Source organism: Platichthys flesus, chromosome 14 (genome assembly GCF_949316205.1).
Source record: "Platichthys flesus chromosome 14, fPlaFle2.1, whole genome shotgun sequence".
In the NCBI taxonomy this organism is placed as follows: domain Eukaryota; kingdom Metazoa; phylum Chordata; class Actinopteri; order Pleuronectiformes; family Pleuronectidae; genus Platichthys; species Platichthys flesus.
This window is the reverse complement of record NC_084958.1, coordinates 17,583,497-17,603,867: the sequence shown is the minus strand read 5'-3', so window position 1 is coordinate 17,603,867 and position 20,371 is coordinate 17,583,497. Positions and strand designations below refer to the sequence as shown.

At 42.7% G+C, this 20,371-nt stretch overlaps 2 protein-coding genes across 2 annotated transcripts; one reads left to right on the top strand and one right to left on the bottom strand.

Moving 5' to 3' along the window:
• The first annotated feature begins 8,998 nt into the window (after nt 1-8,998).
• c1ql3b (complement component 1, q subcomponent-like 3b) lies at nt 8,999-10,521 on the top strand. The gene is made up of 2 exons (XM_062404094.1): nt 8,999-9,646; nt 9,976-10,521. Exons 1-2 carry the CDS (start codon nt 9,026-9,028, stop codon nt 10,153-10,155), a joined length of 801 nt encoding a protein of 266 aa, XP_062260078.1. The 5' UTR covers nt 8,999-9,025; the 3' UTR covers nt 10,156-10,521.
• A 1,222-nt stretch (nt 10,522-11,743) lies between these two features.
• On the bottom strand, nt 11,744-16,952 carry pter (phosphotriesterase related). Its single transcript, XM_062404093.1, has 5 exons — nt 16,828-16,952; nt 14,945-15,386; nt 13,952-14,217; nt 13,373-13,513; nt 11,744-12,141 (listed from the first exon to the last, which is right to left on the bottom strand). The coding sequence occupies exons 2-5, from the start codon at nt 15,374-15,376 to the stop codon at nt 11,931-11,933; spliced, it is 1,050 nt and encodes a 349-aa protein (XP_062260077.1). The 5' UTR covers nt 15,377-15,386; nt 16,828-16,952; the 3' UTR covers nt 11,744-11,930.
• Nucleotides 16,953-20,371: the final 3,419 nt, after the last annotated feature.

Here is a 20,371-nt window from a genome sequence, read left to right as displayed (position 1 = left end):
GTCTGTCCCATATAAGGGCTGCTAACTTAGCTTAGCACAAAGACCAACCGGCTTTTACAAAGATAAGAAATCCATTTACCTTGTCATATCTTGTTGAAATCAAATAAGCAAATCTCCAAAGGTGTCAAATTATTCCTCTAATACGATAAAACGTGTGGGCACATTGTGTACATATATCTATCTGTTATTCATTTGATTAATCCGATCGGAAATTATTATTTGTTACTTATCTAGTGATTATAGAGGAATATTATACAACTAACAACATAACTCACCTGAACATATAATAAAGGCTTATTGTCTGTTGTAAGTTTATTGTCAGGCCCTTTGCTGATTTCTAAAAAAGAAAATCGTTCAATGGGGTTGAACCGTTTTTCCTGCAGTATTAACCCTTTGAAAATGGAGCTTGAGGTTACTTTAACCTTGTTATTTCTCTATTTGTGTTACCACTTCAACTTGCTCGAGAGGCGTTCACGTTTAAAGATGACACACTCACGTTAGTAAATGGAGAAGGGCAGATTCGGGAAAAAAAAAGTACAAGAAGAGAAAACAGTGAGAAGGGGAGGGGGGGGGGTGATGATACAGAGATTGGGTGATAAATCTTGTTCTGATCAGGTTTCTCTGGTGCCCTCACACCTCAGTCTCTTTCTTGGGGTAATTAATCAATCCCAGACTGGAGGCATTGATCGGCCTCTTGTGGCCCTCTGTATGTTTACACTCCTCGATTGTATTTGCCACTAAGCCCCTCGCTGCCGCTCAATCTAATCGGCAGAAAATGTGACACTCCGCCCTCTGATGCCATCAGCGAAACAGTGCATCGATTGACATCTCGATGAAAATCAATCTACTTATTTTTTTTTCTTCTGTTGTTGTTTTTGCACGGGGGATTTGGTTTTGTTATAATCCTTTGTTGTAATCCTGTATTCCAGTTTTATTGCGAGCAATGAAAACGCTCCTGGACTGAAGGGGCGGGAATTTCCCCAGAGACAGTCACACACGGGCCTACAGGTAAATGCTGCCAGGCTTTACGGATATGCGCATTTCCTAGTTTCATTTATACATATACTTAGAAAAGATACATATCATTTTATTTATGTAACAATTGTATTTACACCCCTTTAATGCGTTTTGTTTTTCAGCCACGGAAATCCCCAGATTCCTCCCTGGCCCAGCAGTGGAACAGTAATACCCTTCACAACATAAAATAGTGATATGACCATGAAAAATATAACAAGTGAATGTGGAAACTCCTTTGTATCTTTTTTTTGTTAAACCAATCGTTTAGCTGAATCAACCCTTTACAGTGTGTTATATATTATTATTATTTCTGATTTTCCAATTAAAATTTGTTTTGTATGTCAAACAATCAGCACTGCTATAATTGTTAAATAAATGGAGTAGAGTAGTGAAAAAGTGCAATTATAGAAATAATCAAGTATCTCTACTCAGTTTTATTTAAGTGCAGCACGTGAGTAATTGGACTCAAGTCGTTTTCAGTCGCATTTACATTTCACACAGTAAAATGCATTTCTCAAAACCATTCATACAAACAGCACCACACAGTGGATTACATGCAAAATCCCATAACTTGTTAAAAATCCTTAGTTGGTCTCTCAAATGTAAATATTAATTCCGAAGTAAACGTGAGGGTTTGTGTCTCATTGTTTACAAGCAAAATAAAAGCATAATTTCTTATATGGACAATGACAAAGTTTCTGATGACAGCAATTGAAAAGAGCCCATTAGTGTGTGGGGGAGATTAAGGATGTTTGAACCTCATTCTGTTGACAGAACATGTCGTGTGATACAGTGAGGAGAAAAAGACCAGGCGGTTTTTATACAGCAGTGAGTTTAACAAAGGGAAAGAAAAATGCTAAATTAGAAATGTAAATAAAGGAAAAACCCCTGAGGCAGAACTGCACACGCAGCTCGGTGTGGGGATTTAAAGGGCCGTCTCTCTACACCTTAATGGACATTTTCCCAGAAGACCAGCACAGACAGAATCTTTTGGGCTTATCCAGCCTCGGCAGTCGTCTGCTGTGATGTCCCCGCACGTCGGATCGGTGGCAGACAGCGGGGATCGTCTGAGAATGAGGCTGGTGACCGTAAACCTTCCACCTCTATGGAGCCTGCTACGGGTTAAAGCGTGGGGAGTGAGGTGGGAAGAGCCATCAGCATCGATCGCCCCCGATGGTGTTTGAGTGATGGGAGCTCACATTATCTTTACTCAGACCCCTCCCATCATCAAGAAGGAGATAATTTGTCGAGGTTGTTCCCGGAGTAGGGGTCGCGACCCCCTGGAGGGTGACAAGGGGATTTCGAGCATTTAAATACAATAGTCAGTATCTTAATTCAGGTGTAATTGTTCCCAAAAATACCATTTTGATTTAAAATGCAAATAATCGTCAACCGTCTGATTTCCTTTGTCTCCATTTGACTGCAGAGGTGATGAGGAGCCACAGCATCAGTTGCAGCCGGTCAGTTTACAGCACCACAGCAACGTGGACCAACAAGAATTTTCGTGAACCAGCTCAAATAAAAACCCTTTGGGATTGTAGGGGTCACATGTCTCTGGTGGGATTATTCTGGGTTCCTTGGGGTGGATTTTCTGTTGTATGAGCCAACGAGGCCAATGCACATGCTGGAAACTTGACCACACCCTCCTCTTTTGGTCACGTTGAAGGTGCATGTTGGACCATGTGAGATGGTTTTACTTATTCAACTTCCTTCCTCTTTTTTTTTTGCCACAGTGGTTCAAGTTAAACTAAACTCACCACTGACGTTTTTCAGTCTGACAGATGTCGGCAACAAGTGCATTTCAAGTACTCTCTGCCGACCTGTTATAGCTCCAAATCAGTAGTTATTTGGTCGAGAGGCTGAAACTCAAGTCACTTCTTGACGTGTTACCTGTTTGGCCTCTTATTCCAAGTCTGGGAGAACAGCGTGAAAGCTTTGGCGGAAACTTTAACTGAGTCATAAATACACTGTCTTTTGTCTGTGGAAATACTTCAAGCATCTTCCAACAGAAAAATAAATGTCGCTGCCCAAGAAATGATGGGAATTAAACATAATTGGACTAAAACACAGAAAACTGAATTGTTTGTATTTTAAAATGTACAACAAGAAAAACAGATTTAGTAAAAAATACTAACACACAAAACTATCTTTGGGGAAAAAAGTAATTGAAGGGAAAGCTACTGTCTATGTCGTGTCTGATGCAGTGATAAAGTTTGGTCTGGGATCAAATACCCACAGATGCTAGTATTTCCACGATGCGTCTATTCATGAATTCTCAAATGTAATCAAGGGCATTCTCATCCTTTTCACTACAAGTGACCCGAATGTTCCAAATCATTGTTTTCACCTCAAGCGGGAGAAGGTCTAATCCTAAATGTCCAGTCTCCTCAATGCTTTACTTCACTCACAAACCTGAATGAAAGAAAGAATGAAGAGAACAACATCAAGCGGACTTGAGAGAACACACAAACTAATCAAACAAAGCACCAGTCGTGGACTTGACTCATATCATGAAATCAAAAAAACGGAACCAATCACATGTTTTTTTTTATTCACTTAAATTGAGAAGCACCCAACGGGGGGGGACTGTGATTGCCTCCTCCATCTTAAATCTTACTAGCTTTGAGTGGGTGGTGTGATAACCACTCAAAGTGCTTTACAGTTCAGTTTTACATTCACCCATTCATTCATACATTGGATCTATTTGCAGCATTTTGTTATTCTATGGGGGGGCATTCAGGGTTCAGCATCTTGCCCAAGGACACTTTGCCATGCAGATGGGTCAGACTGGGGATCGAACTGCCGACCTTCAGATTGGAGAACGACCACTCTATCCCTCGACCACAGTGAAATTCTTTTTTTTTTAAAGCACTTGCATCCTGTCCTCGCTGATGTTTCATCCGCTCAAACACACAAACACGCGCCCGGGTTGTCGGCGGTCACGTTCTATTTTTCTGTTTATATCTGCGCCCGGTAATGAGGGCTCCATTCCCTCCGCTTCCCATTCACCGCGCAGATCTGTTTGACAAACCTGTCTCCGCTTTGATTGTCATAACCGCGATTGAACCCTGCTCAGCCACCCAGGTCAGGCCGCGCACGTGTCATCCATATTTCATGCGGCATCAGCCCTGCACTGACAAAGGGGGGGGAGGTTTTTTTTTGGGAGGGCGTGAATTGAAATCACGCCTCATATTTCATTAGACACTCCGGAAAGCCTCGCGCTCTGTGGTCAGATGGGCCGCATGTTTTATTCATGTCCTCTGAACATCTGCTTGTCCGGGTGTCAAAAACCATCAGGCTCCCACTGGACTCCTGCCTGACTGGCTGTAAATGAACTCCCGAAGTCGAGACTGAAAACAACCTGTCAGAGCTCCTCACACCACCAGAGGAATCCTTCAGCAGGGGCCGAGGAGGTGAGCTGAGTAACTCACATCTTGTGCTGATGGGAGAGGGCGATGGCCGTCCACTTTGGACACGCACAAGATGGAGGGGGGTGGGGGAGGGGGGGTTCTCTTCTTAACAGAAATATAAAAATGTGTGCTCTCTGATACCGTGGACAATCTCTCTAACACAACTTGTGTTTTTTCTCCCCGCGGCTTCTCGGTGGAGTTTGACACCGCTGCTCACTCTTTCTCCTGGTCGACAAGTTCCCCTGAGTCACCAGAGGCTTGTGCCAACTGGAGGGAAAGAGCCTGACCGCTAACAAGTGTTCACTGACTCATAGCACCACAGTATGTCCCTCTGTGTGAGAGTGTGTGTGTGTGTGTCTCTACATACTATTCTATTATATACTATTCTATTTCTCACTTTGCACCCATCCCACAGAAAACGTGTTCTTTTTCCAAAAGATCATGTAGTTCGGCTGTAGCAACGATACGTGTAAAAGATAAAAGTACAGAGAGGAAAATAAACCCACAAGAATGAAAAAGAGTTTTCTGTCTTAAGGGAAATTACAAAAATAATTTACAATATTTCTGAAATCCTGTGATTCAGAAATCCCCCAGACATTTTCTCGGCGGGGTTGCACGCGAGAACGCAAATGCCTGAACCGGTGGCTCCGAACATGTTACCAGTCCCCAAGTAAAATGTCAGGGAAATTCACAGCGTGCGTGTGGGTGAGTTGATGACACACAACAGACACACAACCAACAAAAAAAACACAAATATTTGAGGATGAAAAAGTGGAGCCTTACACACAAAAGACACAAATTAAGATGTGAGCTATAAACGAGATTCAAAAGCTTTTGGTGATGAGGTTCGATGCCACTAACGATTGATATAGGAATTGATGCTCTCCAAGATGTTCAGGATATTTTCCTGTTGTTGTTTCCATGTGTCTTAGATGGACAATCTCCATCTGCGTTCTTCATCTATGAATGTGTCCTTTGTGAGTTTGTGTTGAATACTGCTTCTGCCTGCTGTTTGGTTCGGGGCAGGTAACGTACAGTGTGTTTCTAAAGCAGCCAACAGGCTTCAGCAGACGATTATCTTGTTTTGTCTTCAGCAGACGATTATCGTCTGCTGAAGACAAAACAAGATCAACAAAAACCAGAGACAAAACCAGATCAACAAGCTGAAAGATTCTAAAATGCTTTATAGAGCTGTCCGGTCCGCTCTGGTTACACTTTACCAATTAGGGCCGATGAAAGGTCATAGGATGTTATTTAACTCCTCCGTTCACCAACAATAACAAAGACAAAAGCTAAATAGGGAACAAGAGACAAAGATCCCTGACACTGCTTGACGCTTTGTTTGTTTGCGTCACACGGATGATTGGTCCTAAATTTCCTGGTAAACGCAGGCATCGCGTCTGCCTCTCTCTCATCTGGATTCTATTCAAAGAGGCATCTCAGACAGAGACACTGAATAGTCTTCATTCAAAAATGTAATCATTTCTTGTCTCTGTCTGCTGGGAAACTCAGGGGCTTGTAGAAGAAAGGGAAAATCTCGGTCACAGTGCCATAACAGTACACACACTTAAATATAATCACACTCCGACCTGTAAATTGCTCGAAACATGAATAGACTGCGCCATGCTAACGCGTCACAGAGACGTTCTGTCCTTGATCAGGCTCGGTAGCTTAATGGTACCCCGGTAATGTAAAAAATATCAGTCCTCAGGTTTGAGTCTGTCTGTTTTCCATCGAATGTAAACTTGTTAACCTTCCCCTCCCTTGTTGGACAATTGGCTTGTACATTGAATCCCCATTAAGATTTATAGAGGCGTCTCTGCCCCTCCAGCCTCCGTACGACAAATCAATAAAATAAATAAAAAGATCAAATCAAATCTGAGCTCCGTCCATTGATTCTTTGGAGAATGTGTCATTTCCACCAACTTGACAGCTGATGATGAAACAGACGTCTTAACCTTGATCATTTGCAGGAACGTGTGTATATCATTATTTGTCTTGCTTATATCCTCGTGTGACGAGCCGTTCAGTCAGTGACAAGAAGGAAAACACATTATGACACAGCTGTATGACGAACGTTTGAAATGTGTGAGCTTGTAGGTTTTCTCTCTTTATGCCCTGATAATTAATATGCGTCTCGTTCGAATGGGATTCATTGATTAAAATGTTAATTAATGATAAAACTTAACTTAAGTTTGTGAGAAGCCAGATAAAATCAATTAAGACGTCAGAGACAACACAGCTTTGTGGCTATGAAACCGTTGATTTGAATGTTTATTAAAGGTTCAGTGTGTAACATTTAGGTGAAATGGTTCTATTGGCAGAAATTTAATACAAACGAAACCTAGTGATGTTTTCAGGAATGTGTTTTCACCTAAAGGAGAATGTCCCCTCTATGTTCAAATACTTTATATTTACATCGTAAGCGGGTCCTCTCTATACGGAGGGCGCCATCTGAAGGCCACCACAGGTTCTCTCTCATGTTTGGAAGTGGAGGGTGAGTGGAGGAGTATTCAACTGCAACGTGCAACTTCACCACTAGATGTCACTAAATTCTACACACCGAACCTTTAAGATTAAATATTCTGGAGAAGAACGCTGCCATTTTAGAGCCAGAGTACCAAAAAAAAAAGAAAATGAGACCTAAGCATCAGTGAGAACTTAAAATGGGAGAAATCATGTTTAAGAAACATTTATTTGACATGTTCTATGACTCTTAGCTTGGCCCATGTAACATGTTAACATGGATGAGGGACTAATGATCTATACTGCAGCCAGCCACCAGGGGGCGATCAAGATGCTTAGGCTTCACTTTTGGGGAGCTGTCATGGCGTCCATCTTAATTTTTAGTCTAATCTGTATTGGAATGTTGTGAAAAATTAGTTCCCTACTGGGGACCTAATCTTGGAAGGTGGATGACCTTTTTGTTACATGAGTTGCTGAGGTCATCAGTTATATAAACCAATCACAACATTTTCTTTACAACCTGCTTGAAATAGCAGCTTCCGATGTCAACTCATCAAGTGTTGCAAGTTTGATTACCTGCAAACTGTGAACTTCTCTAACAAGCACCTAACAACCGGACTTCTGAGCCAATACACAGACTTCTGATTAACCTCTTTACTATTCACGTTTTTCGGACATTGGGAAGCACGTGAACATAAAGTCGGCACATAAATGCTCAGTGTAGTACACAACAAAACACTTGTGAAAGAATAGAAATCCTTAATATTTGTGGTCAAATTATACTTCTTTTGTTATAATTATATTCCTTTTAACTAAATCTTTTCAACTGTTCCACCAGTTCTGTCTGGCACTTTTTTAGTCCTGCATGATTCAACAAAACGCCTCGTACCATTTGAACCTCCATAGCATCTCATTCACTCTGCAATCAGCCCCCCCCCCCCTCGTCCTCCTCCCAAACAAAACAAGACAATCCGTGTTTTTCCTTCCTGTTCATCTATCTCTCCTCCTGTGCCATCGACACAGAGTGACAGCCTCTGCATTCATGAGCATATCATCATCTGCCCTCCTCCCCGCCAATTAGCCTTTCATCGCTCAAGCCACCGTGGGTTTTATCTGAACAAGACATTTGCTTTAAATTTAAAAAAAAATCAATACGGACTCTTTGGCTTCTTTCAACAAATCAATTCATATTTATTTAATCCACTTATTACAATATTACAACCCACAATTGATATATTTTTGTAACCTACAGCTAATGATGGTAGATTCCCTCAGGTAATTAAGTGGTCTCATCCTATTTCCCTCTAAATGCCTCAGCATTCAGTCATCTCATCTCTGTGTGAAGTCATCCTTCACTGCCAGCTCCTAGTGACTCCCCCCTTCCTCTCAGTGGCTCTATAGATTTTCTCAAAATGATAAATTGGACACAAGGAGCCACTAAGGTGTGACCAGGTGCCAAAGGAGTATAGCTTTTTGTCCTAATGGGCTTAATTATGCTCAAGACCTTTAAGATCTGTTTGGATAACTGCTAATAACCTTTTGGGGGATGTGGTCTTAGGAAAAGTAATATACAGCGTTAAAAGCCCTGTTCAAATGAAGATGTCGCTTCCTCCAACACATACATACAATAACAGTTTCGTTTGGAAGCTTGAAAGTTGCATCGATGTTGGTATGTTGCTCACTTTCTCTCGTTTGATTAAAGAAATGCACGGTTTCTAACCCATCCATCACCTCCACCCCTCCCCTCTCTCCCCAAACACTGAAACGAGTAACGCTTAATTTCGAGCCCACTCTCTCCCGTGGCACCGAGGCGAGCAGAAACTTGTGCAGCTGACTTTGTGCTGCACGATCCCTCCGAGCCGATTGTTTGTTTTGTTCCTCGCAGCAAGTCTTTTTTCTGTCGTGTTTCTTTGCGGTGACAGAGTGGAGATGAACCAGTTGGACGGATGTTGTAGCGCGTAAAAATTGTGGATGGTTACTTTTGCGCATCAACATCTCAAGGAGTATTTTGTCTCCAGAAGTTGCAGCGCAGCACAAGAACGAGTCCGATTCTTCTCTCTGCAAAAATACCGCCCGCAAGCAGGCTGGAAGACCACCGACTCAGGAGAACACCGCGATTCCGCAGAGCGCAGATGATCGCAACTGGTGTTTGTGGCGTCGCGCTGGTGCTGGTGTTGGTGGTTCTGATCCCCGTCGTGGTGAACTCCGCCGGGAGCCCTGCCCGGTACGAGATGCTCGGATCATGTCAAATGGTGTGCGACTCCCATGGGACCGCAGCCACGGCCACGGTCAAAACGACCAACCCGATCAAAGACAACCGCCTGGTCCAGTCGCTTCCGACGTTCGTCCAAGGTCCTCAAGGAGAGCCGGGGCGCTCCGGGAGGATGGGTCCAAGGGGTCCGGTCGGCGAGCCCGGACCGCCTGGACCTGCTGGTCAGCCCGGGGAAAGAGGGGTACCGGGCCCGCCGGGTCCACCCGGAGACCCCGGAGCGAATGGCCCCAACGGTGCCATCAGCGCTGCCACTTACAACACAGTACCAAAGATTGCGTTTTACGCAGGACTGAAGAAGCAGCATGAGGGATATGAAGTGCTGAAATTCGACGACGTTGTCACAAACCTGGGGAACCACTACGATCCATCTTCAGGAAAATTCACCTGCTCAATACCGGGGATTTACTGCTTTGTTTACCATGTGCTGATGCGAGGCGGGGATGGAACCAGCATGTGGGCTGACCTCTGTAAAAACAACCAGGTAGGACACTTCATGGTATAATTATGTAGTCCAACAAAAAGTTAGATTAATTAAAATGTCTTTCTGTACAATAAAAGTAACATTTTACCAACAGTTTCCAACAAATTTAGAATTTCCGCATTTTTTACGCACAACTTTTACGCACGGTTGTACAAGGAAAGACGCGCAAAGAAAGCATTTTATATAAGAGTGCAGTGTGAAAAGAGTTGTTTGAGGACTGAAACAAAATGAACAGATCTGTCATCAGTGACCAGACCTCCCCCAATAGAGCTGTTAGTCTTCAAAATAAGACACGTTTCATCACAGAACATGGCCCATTTGTCTTCCAGGTGAGAGCCAGCGCCATCGCCCAGGACGCCGACCAGAACTACGACTACGCCAGCAACAGTGTTGTCCTGCACCTGGAGCCCGGGGACGAGATTTACATCAAACTGGACGGCGGGAAGGCGCACGGGGGCAACAACAACAAGTACAGCACGTTCTCCGGCTTCATGTTGTACGCTGATTGAAACATGGAGACGCCGCGCGGTGGGAGGGCATCCACTCTGCACATAGCTTTTTCTGCTTCATTGCTCAGTCTCGGTTCAATGTCGGTTGGATTATTAGAGACAGAGCTCACCATTTCCATATTGCAAAACACCCCAAGGATGAAGTGGAGGAAGGCATGCGGAGAAAATAAAAAAAAAAAAAAAGAGTAAAGGACTGTACTTAGCAATAGCGATGCTCTCCCAGTGTAATCACAGGATAGGGAGAGTGAACCTTAATTTGTACATTGTTGAAATGTCCCCTTGTCAGACTGATTTGCGCACTTTGAATGAACTCTCGCTTTACAACTTCAGTTTGCTGACATGTCAAACATACTGTAGATGCCGTGGTACCACATACTGAGTGACTGTAGTTTAAAAGCTCAATGTATTGGCCCTTTAGCATTGAATTGTAGATGCTCAAGTGATACTCACATAATCACCACTCTGTTCTCAGCGTTGTTAGTCCCACGTGTGTGCTTTATTCTTTCGAAAACAAATATGTGATAGTTGTTGCATTTTGGCTGAAAATGTCTAAAGCTGTAGTGATGCATGAATATAACGATTTAACATTTGAAACTCTTGAAGCAGCATTGCGCACACTTGGGAGAAGTTGAAATCTGTAAAGGGCCATTCTGATGTTCACATTGAAGCACTGCTCTCAAAAAATAATCAGCGCCACTCATTTTTCTTGTCTGTCTCGATGTGACAGCTGGTTGGGGCGACGGCGGAGGTCTGGTAGTTAGTCACCATCACAAAAAAGTGGACAGTCGCTCGGACAGAAACGTTTCCTCCAGCTCGACAACATTCATCGATCTGCCCGCGGATTGTCAAGCCCCTCCAGATAACACTGTCGGCCCCACTGTTAAATGCATTGTAAAATGAAATCCTCCGGCTCACTTTGTAATCCCCCTCGGAAGATTAATCAAAAGTTATAACAGGGTTTTTTTTTTTCTCCGCCGTGCGGCGATCACGCCATTGATCATGTGGCGAAGTCACCCTGCGAGGCCACCTGTTTCCAGGTGAGAGGAGAACATGTCCTTCATCTGGGCCTGCCAGACACTCAGCCTCCCATAGACAGCCAGACACCCACTGAGGGGCGACAGGACAACTCATCTAACACGAGGCACATTGTGTCGAGAGCCGAGCAGCATACTGATTACCGACGCGCTCATTATTTACCTCCCGTAAAGCGTGTTTGCAGAAATGTCACTAACAAATACAAAGAAAGCAGCTACGGCGCCGTCGTTGAAAACCAAGAGATGAATTAGCTCCGTGCGTGTGAGCACCGCCGTCGACCTCACCTCCAGAAAAATGTGTCTTAGACTGAATTCACATTCCTGCAGACAAGAAAAATAAAAAAACTGCATCGATGGGACCAAAACATAACGCTGCTAATTAGAAGCACTGTCTGATATTCAATTTGCTTAGAAAGTGAATAATGTATAATCACAATATAAAATGAAGTTCTACTTAATGAGCGTGTCTATAAAAAGTGAAACAACAGCCTCTTATTATCTTTGTCAAAGCGATGAAACATTTAGCTTTGCTGAGAAATTTGGAAACGTGATGATTAAAGACAAGTGAACCGTGAATTTATTGGTTTGGGCTCAAAGTCACATTTAGGAATCACTTTGAAACTGTGACTATTGCAGAGTTATGTTGCAAATATGCATTCTGGGGTGTTCGGCCATCAGCGGGAGATAAAATAATCGCTACATGAAAACTCCTGTCTCGCGTCTCTTCTTTGGATTTGGGCTTCATTTGAAGGTCAGCCAGCGTTTGGGGTTGCCGATGAGAATCTTGTCCACCTGCTGCTGCGAGATGCCCCTCCTCAGCATCTTCGGCACAATGCTGTTCAGGATGTGAGAGTAGCCGTGGCCGCCGTACTTGGTCAGGCGGTTCTTGGTGTGGATGTCGTGGGCGACCAGGATCTTGTCCTCGTGGCCCTCCTTCGCCAGGAACGCCAAGCTGAGCGCGACACAAAGACACCGGTGAAAAACCGAGGGGGGGGGGGGGGGGGCCTTGAGCGAAAACCACCACTGACAATTTAAGGCTTAAGAATTTACGGTTGTTGAATTGCCAATCAACCTTCATGCATTGTTAAACCCGTCTTTTTTTGTGCCGACCAACAACTGGACTGAATGTGAATATCACAGGGATCGTGTAGCTCATGTGTTACCCTCCCGTTGACACCCTTCTCCCCCCCGCTGAGGTGGCAGATAAGTGTCTCACAGCTTTTATGAAACCCCCACCCCCCTAACTAAAATAATCTGGGACACATTCTTCTCTCCAGAGGGAGTGAAACACAAAACTGGCATTTTAGTCCGGATAAAATATTAACGATGTGGATTCTAGCTCCAAATTCATGACAAAAAGACAACGAGATACGCGGAATAAAAAGGAGGAGACGAGGGCACAGTCGTGTTTTCGCTGTAGACGTATTCAAGACCTCGTTCAGAGCTGGTTTTAACATCCATCCTGAGGGACCCGATCAGAGATGGTCGTCACTAAGTTCAGCTCTAAAGGCCCCTCAGTGGGTCCTGAGATCAGATCCCTGAGATCTCATTCGATGGTGGTGAAATGTATTTTAATGCTTTCAAGACGTCATATGTTGATTTGTTGTGGCCACAAAAACAAAAAGGGATCAGCTCATAATGATCAACACTTCTCTTAAATTGCTAAAATTCATCTTTCTCTCAACACAAAGACAGTGACATTGGACGCATCTGTAAACTCAGACAGTCTTCTGTAACACAGACGTGTGTGTGTATTTGCATAGAGAGCGGGGGAAGTGGTATCTGATCACAAGTTGTCACAGGAGACACATTTTAATAACAGGTGTGAACAGACGAAATTTAAAGCCGTGGTTCATCCAAAAAGGAAAGTTCAGTCATCCTCTGTTCCCCACTGGGCCGGTGGAGGTGGTGGGTGAAGTGTTTGAGTTCCACAAAACACTTCTGGAGTTTCAGGGGTAAACAGTGTCGCAGCCAAATCCAATACAATTGAAGTTAATGGCGTATGATACTTCAAATGTAAAAAAAAAATCCCTTTCACTCTGACCACTTAATATCGGACCTCCCGAGACGGACGATGATAAAAACCAGGTCTGAACAGGACCGAGATCAGATGTATAATATATTGTATATATAATATAATCACAGTAATAATCACCCTGAAAACACAAGATTACAATACTCACGTCTTCACCCTCTGACTGTCGCTGGGCATGTCCAGCTCCAGGTCGTAAGGGTAGTTCAGCATCTCCGTTCCAAACAGGTCGTACTCCAGGTAACTCCCCAGTTTGGCGAACTCCAGCAGTTCAGCCTCATCAAATATAGTCCTGGGGGGAAAGAACAGAAAGAGGATTAAGTCAAAGAGCTAAATCCTTTATAAAATGTATTTTTGCATTTTCTTATATGAGGGTAAAAGTTTCCTGCTCGATGCAGCTTCTGTAACTTTAATGAGAAGAGAGCAGAAATAGCAGATCTAAGAAAAATGTTAAAGATTAGTTAGTTTGATTTCTTTGCAACACGCTCGGTCAAACTTCCTTCGACAATATGTTATGAGCCAAACGTTATGAGGGGAGAAAGTGCAAATTAGCAGGTTAAGAAGTGGATTCCAGAATAAAGTTCAGTGTTCAAATCCTGTGTTTGCACTTCAAATGATATTTTCACGCTGACACAAAGACACCAATAATATCCAATAAAAAGCTTAATCAGTGTCAAACATTTATTCCAGTTTGCTGACTCAGCACTGCCTGTTCCCGGGGACTTCTTACCTGTCCAGGTGAGACATGACAGTTTTGCCGATGTCACCGCCGGCCTCCTGCAGAATCCGGACGACTTCGGCCGGGGCGGCGGGATTTCTGCCGGGATGAATGATGACCGGGCACCCGAGCTGAGCCTGAGCGTGAGCCGTGGCCATCAGCACCTTCTTCTCGCTCTCGGTGATTGGCCAGCCGGTGCCGATCTCTCCGATCACTCCACAGCGGATGTCCGTCCCGTCGGCGCCGTGAAGCACCTCCCCGACGATGACGTCCGTGAGCTGAGGTGCAGGAGATCAGGAGTTAGACGAGGAAGGAAAACGCTAATCTTTAGTCGAGCACCTCACAAAGGTTATAAAATGACTAGAGCCTGCTCACTATCGCAGTCAAACTGTTATTTCTTATAACAGATATTAAATATGCAGCATATGTAAAACAGTGTAAATAAATATAATCGTGCCAAACATAGAGAAAAGATGCTTTTTACCGAATTTAGCTACGAGCTCATTTGTCGTTTTTGTACAGGTGAACAATCCAGATGTTTCAGAATCCTGAAACTATTAACTAACCCAAATTTACGTGAAATATTAGAGCTTTTCACTGAGATTCTGAACTCCAACTTAGCAGGCAATTTTTCTTCATCGGAACATTTCACTTCATGTAATCGTCTCCAAGAATTCTTTATCTGTCAGGTTCTAAAAAATTTCTTATGTCTCTTTAAAATGTTTTAAAGGCATGAAGGGAGCACAGAGACTAAGAAAATGGATGCTGGAGAGCAATCCAAAAGAGAAGCCAATTCATCTAGATCGCCCTCTGGTGGATGGCTGCAGTGTAGGTCATTAATTCCACCTTCTCCACAAGAGTAGATGGGACATTAAAATGTCACTTGAAATAATTTTTGTTCTCCACTGTTGGTGAATCAATGGTCATTTCGTTAAACATGTGTGTAGGTGAAGCGGAATCGAACCGTCCTCTGTAACACTCTCTCTCTCTCGGACTGAACCACACCTTCTCCACGCTCATCTTCCTCGTGGTCTCAGAGTGGGTGCAGTCAACGTAGTACCCCGCTCCCGCAATGACGTGCACCCCGGTGTCTTTGGCCAGCTGCCGGAGGATGGGCAGGTCCCGGTCGATGCCAGTGGTGGTGTTCTCCACTATGGTGCCCCCGCCGGCCTTCCTGTACGCCAGCAGCTCGTCCCGCACGGCGCCGGTCTCCTGCATCAGGAGCAGGTTCTCGTGGCAGCTGTAGGGGTTCTGCCTCAGCCAGTGCATGTGCTGCATCTGGAACGGGTTCTCCGCCACCGCCTCGTCGCCCGGGGGAGGAGGGAAGTAGCAGCACCCGAAGGTCATGGTCAGGTGCTCGTGGGTCATGGTGCGGCCCAGCTGGTCCGGATCCAGCAGGCCCAGGACAGACTGGACTTTCCCCGACAGCCCAGACATGGTTCACAGCCTGAAAGAGACACAGGTCATTGATTCATTAACAGCTCAGACAAACACAGTGTTCCTTCTCCTTTGAGAAATCATTTTCAAGGACAAACCCTAAAAAACTCTAAATCCTACCTGGTTAAACTGCAATGAAGATTTTAAAGTCAATGTTTTTCATCAAATGAAACTGAATATGCATTATCATTGTTCACAAGTGGTTTATGAATTAGTTTGAATGATTTACTGAACTGGTGTTATTATTTAACACATTGCATGTCGTCTATTTCAGAAGTCTGTTAAGCAATCGACACCATCATTAGACCGAGTCCACAACTTTTCAAAAACAAGAGCTTGATAATTCCCCTCGGTGTAAAGCAATACAGCAAAAAAAACAACATAAAACATTGTGCTTTTACTTTGAGGACAACTTGCTAAAGAGGAAGTGATTCTATGAATGTTCCAAATCGATCAAATAATCAAATATTGCGATTTTGACTTGAGCTTTGAACCAGTTGTCGATAGCTACTGTAGATTATCTGTGGATGTAGAATAATTTTGATTATATTGACCAAATATGACACTGCCCTATCCAAGGCCTTTAACAATCAACATGTGTGGAGCTGATAAGATGAACAGTTGTTGAGAACTTCAAACTTGGAAAAGAGATGACTTTGCTCTACCTCTGTTACAATTTAAAATATGGTAAATATCACTGTACACTATGCATTACTGTCAAAGCTTTAACAGGTTAATTTGTATTGGGTTGAAATAGCCTGTCGTTACAGGAGTATTGCAGGAGAGAGTAGATCTGTCATACCTTGATTTAAACCATCTATATTTATTTTATTTATTTAAAGCATGTGTTGTTTTGTTGCTCAGAACTTTCTTTGTGTTTTAAAGTGATTTATAAATAAAGTTATCACCTAAGTGAGTTGAATTTCAAACCAGTTTACACACTTCACTTTAGATCGGCGATTTAGGTCAGGGGCTAAAATAGATTTTAAATAATACTGTTTAAATTAAATCCAGAATAATGAAGATGATTTCCAGGATATTGTGTATTTTTAATCCATCTGAGGTAAAGTGTCAGCAGCTCAACAACAGGAGTGTGTCTTTGTTTTTAAACAAAGTTCTCACAACTCATTGACCAGCCTGACGTCACAGGGCTGCACTCTGACCTTTGGACCTCACTGCACCAAGTCCTGGTTTGAACCTGTGACGAACGAAAGTCTCAATTCCTCTGATCACTTCCTTGTTTTTTGCTCTATTTTGATAAATATGTGCAACTTCTGCAGCGGAAACGCAAACTAACGACTGAGAGCAACAAACACAACAAACACAACAAACACAACAAACAGAACACACACAACAGACAACACGTTACAATCTGACGATGGAAGCTAAAGTCAGATCTGCAACATGAGGGAGTTTCATCCACTGGGAACCTGAGAAGAATGTGCACTGACCTTATTTCAGTTTAACAGTCAGTGGTTCGCAGTGATCTTCTCTTCTTCTGCAGATGTCACCTGCAAACAACTGATCCGCTAAAAGTGTGGCTTCTTCTTCTTCTTCTTCTTCGTTTCCTCTCTGATCTCCCTGCAGACTGCACACGACTGCCCCCTAAAGACTGGAGGTGAGTCTGCAGTTCATGTCCAGACTGATTCTGATGATAAAAGAAAATAATGACAATTATCATTACAACAATAGTACAAATATTTCGAGCTATTATTGTTTTTTTTTTGGAAATCATATATATGGAATCATATTATATTTTTGGTATGGAGCTTAACTTCTCTCTATTACATTGCTCTAATGACATTATTACATTTACATTTAATTGTCAATTACATTTGACAATTAAAACTTAAACTTAATAATACGTATAAGAATGATAAGAATAATACAAACGAAATAATAAAAGAAAACAGCACTCTCTGACTAGACTCTTGTTTGGATTCTGCAGGCTTCTCAATCATCTTTATAATATGATATGACAATATACTATACGATTTCATATGATTTCATAAGACTTGATACAATAAGATACAATAAGATATGATATGTTACAGTATATACAATACGATAAACATTTTAAAATCAGATCAGGAAAGTCCCTCTGATAAAAAAAAAAAGAATAGGACAAGACTCACAACAAATTACTGAGTTAGCTGACTTGATTTAGATATTTTTTCAGTGAACAAGGTTTCAAAAATGTCGAAAGTAATTGAACGGTATCCCACCCATCCTAATTCACTGGACGCTAAAGCTGAACATGAAACTGCTCCTGCTACAATATCTAGTTTGTATGTCATCGTTCACCTATGTCTGTCCATAAAAAATCCAGTGTACATCGTTCAGTTTGCTGCCCCTGGTTTGTGTGCATCCCAGTCACCTACACACACAACTCGTGTCCATTGTTTGTTCTCTAACCGGCTGAAAATCCCAGATGTTAATTGGCAAACTGGGATTATAGAAGCTTACGATGTTCATCCGTCTGTGATTCCCTTACTACCACACACTGTATCTTACAAATGCTCCACAGCCTCGTCCTGCTTTATCATTTCGATCCTGGATAATACTTTCATACACTGGAACCACAAAGTCTCAACGTGGCTTAAGCCGAGTTTCCTGGGTACACAAACCAACTGAATACGTCCACAAAACTATTCAATTCCTGCCAATTTGCAGCCAAAACTCTTTCTGTTCTATTGCAAAATTTTCAATTTGTATCCATGATTCCCTCTTTATTCCATCTCTCATTGCCGTCTCCTTTCTTTATCTAATGCTCCCTCTCTCTTTTCTCCATCTCCAGATTCTGCCTCATGAAATCGTGTGTAATTCCTCTGGGCCTAGTTTTACCCTCTGAAGAAAAGCCAAATAAATCCACGAATAAAACTGTTGGCTATACTTGGTGCCGGAATGGGACGGGGACGCTTGTACCAGTTCATTAAAAATGTCAGGTTCAGAGGTTGAGCATGTACGCTGTCAGTTGACGGCCCACAATGCAATGCACCCCAGAGACGGCCGTGTACATCTGCCACGACGGTGACAGTGATTGAACATTTCAGTTCCAATGGACTCTCACACACACGCATACACACACTCATACAGACACACACAACAATGGTTTGGGTGCATTTAAAATCTAAATATGAAGGATAAATCAATGTTTTTCACTTCAATCAATTAAGGTCATGCATAAATGTTGTAGTGAGACTCTCTTCAGCGAATGACTGCTATAAAGCTCAACCTCGTAGGTTGTAACAATTGTGCTTGACGCTTAATGTCTGTTACACAATCACATCATCTCTGACTGTCTTCTACGAGTGTCCGGCAACACAAATGATCGGAGCGTCTGCACAAACCTCTGCAGCGACGTTCTCAAGCAAAATATCACATTTCAAGACATTGCTGTGCATTTTATCGATTTAAAATCTTTGTTTCAGTGAACATATACAATCAATTTGCAAAAACAGATACATAAATGCGAGGAAATCGTTCATATATAGATACAAGCGAGTGGATATATACTGGGGACTATTTTCTAAAAGCTCTCCCATTTGAAAGGTTTTGTAAAGCTTTCCTGATGGCTTCATTAGCTGAGTTCAAATAGCAACTGTAAAATATATCTCATTCAATCACTGAGGTGAACTCAGATGTTCACTGAGTTTCTGACTCTTTAATAAGACAACAGCAAATTGAAGTCACTCATCTAGCTCATTGATAAATTATTGTTATGATCCATCAGGTGTGGAGTTGTCAATGGGAAAATATCTGTTAATGACTGAGGTCAATATGCTCTGTAGCACAGAAGGTCAAAGGTCAGAGTCAACTGGAGAGGTTTTCCTGATAAAGACGTTAACAAGAGAAAAAGATAAAACCAATCCAACCTGCAGATGATAAATGATTTCTGATAAATCAGTGTAGCACTGTGATTTATTAACTGACAGATACTAAAGCTAATGGCTCATTAGAAAGTAGCACCAAATGTATTTTTCTTGTGATTCAATACATCTACTCACTACAACCACAACTAATTACAGACCCGCACAGTCTTCACTTCAGTTGCCAGTGACTGTGTTTCATATCTCTGAGAGGAGTTTAAAATCAGGCCAATGTCAGATTTCAGTGAATCTTTGAGAACATGTGAGGATGATGCAGAGTTTGTGAGACAGACTGTGGCTCGGCTTGTTTCTGTGCCTCACGCAGAGCAGATGGTCTCCACAGCAGCGTCGCTGTGGCGGTGAACTGCCCTGTGAACACGTCACCATTTCACCGACCAACTCTGCAAAGGACCCGAGCAGCCGCCCGTCCTCATACTTTCAAAACCACATGCCACCCGTTTGTCGGCAAGATGATTTAAAGGAAAATGTTTGTTTTCATGTGAAAGGCTGAATTGATCTGGATTGTCTTTATTAGCTGTTAGGAGCAGAAAAGGCTCGGTTAATTATTTCTAAATGCTGATCAATGTCTATGACCACATTTGAAAACCCACATGTTTACAGATACTTTAGTTTATTTATTTTTTATTCTATCTCTGATTTACCCCTTTTATATTGTGTCTGTGTTTTAGGTTGTCTTTTAGTCTTTTATTGTGGAAAACACCTGATCCAAAAAGGTGCCATAATACATTTACTTTACAGTCTCCCTGTTCTTTGTACTGCTTAGTTTGTTGTTATTTTATTTAACTCATATTAATTTAGGAATATGCAAAACGTAATGCACATTTAGAACTAATTTCTCCATCGAGACCCAACGGTCCCCTCATTTACATCAAATGTTCATCTCTGAGAAAACGACCTGGGGGAGGAGGAAATCGGTGGAGAGTTGTGGAATGGCGCCCTCTGCAGACAGAGAGGAGGAACACACCCTGCTGTTGGATTTGAAACAAAGATCAGTTTTCTCACAGTAGAACTTCTTCTGTTCTGAAAAGTAGAAACATACACGTAGTACTGCTCTTCCCTGAGGGGCAACAGGGGGGCTTTCAGAATATAATAGAAAAGAATAGAC

What these genes read in the sequence shown, in the direction of transcription:
- c1ql3b (XM_062404094.1), top strand. Translation starts at nt 9,026, where the DNA reads ATGATCGCAACTGGTGTTTGTGGCGTCGCGCTGGTGCTGGTGTTGGTG. An exon ending in ACCTCTGTAAAAACAACCAG is followed by an intron (nt 9,647 to 9,975) that starts GTAGGACACTTC and finishes TTTGTCTTCCAG; the next exon opens with GTGAGAGCCAGCGCCATCGC.
- pter (XM_062404093.1), bottom strand. Translation starts at nt 15,376, where the DNA reads ATGTCTGGGCTGTCGGGGAAAGTCCAGTCTGTCCTGGGCCTGCTGGAT. An exon ending in GTCATGTCTCACCTGGACAG is followed by an intron (nt 13,514 to 13,951) that starts GTAAGAAGTCCC and finishes CTTTCCCCCCAG; the next exon opens with GACTATATTTGATGAGGCTG. An exon ending in GACAGTCAGAGGGTGAAGAC is followed by an intron (nt 12,142 to 13,372) that starts GTGAGTATTGTA and finishes TGTCGCGCTCAG; the next exon opens with CTTGGCGTTCCTGGCGAAGG.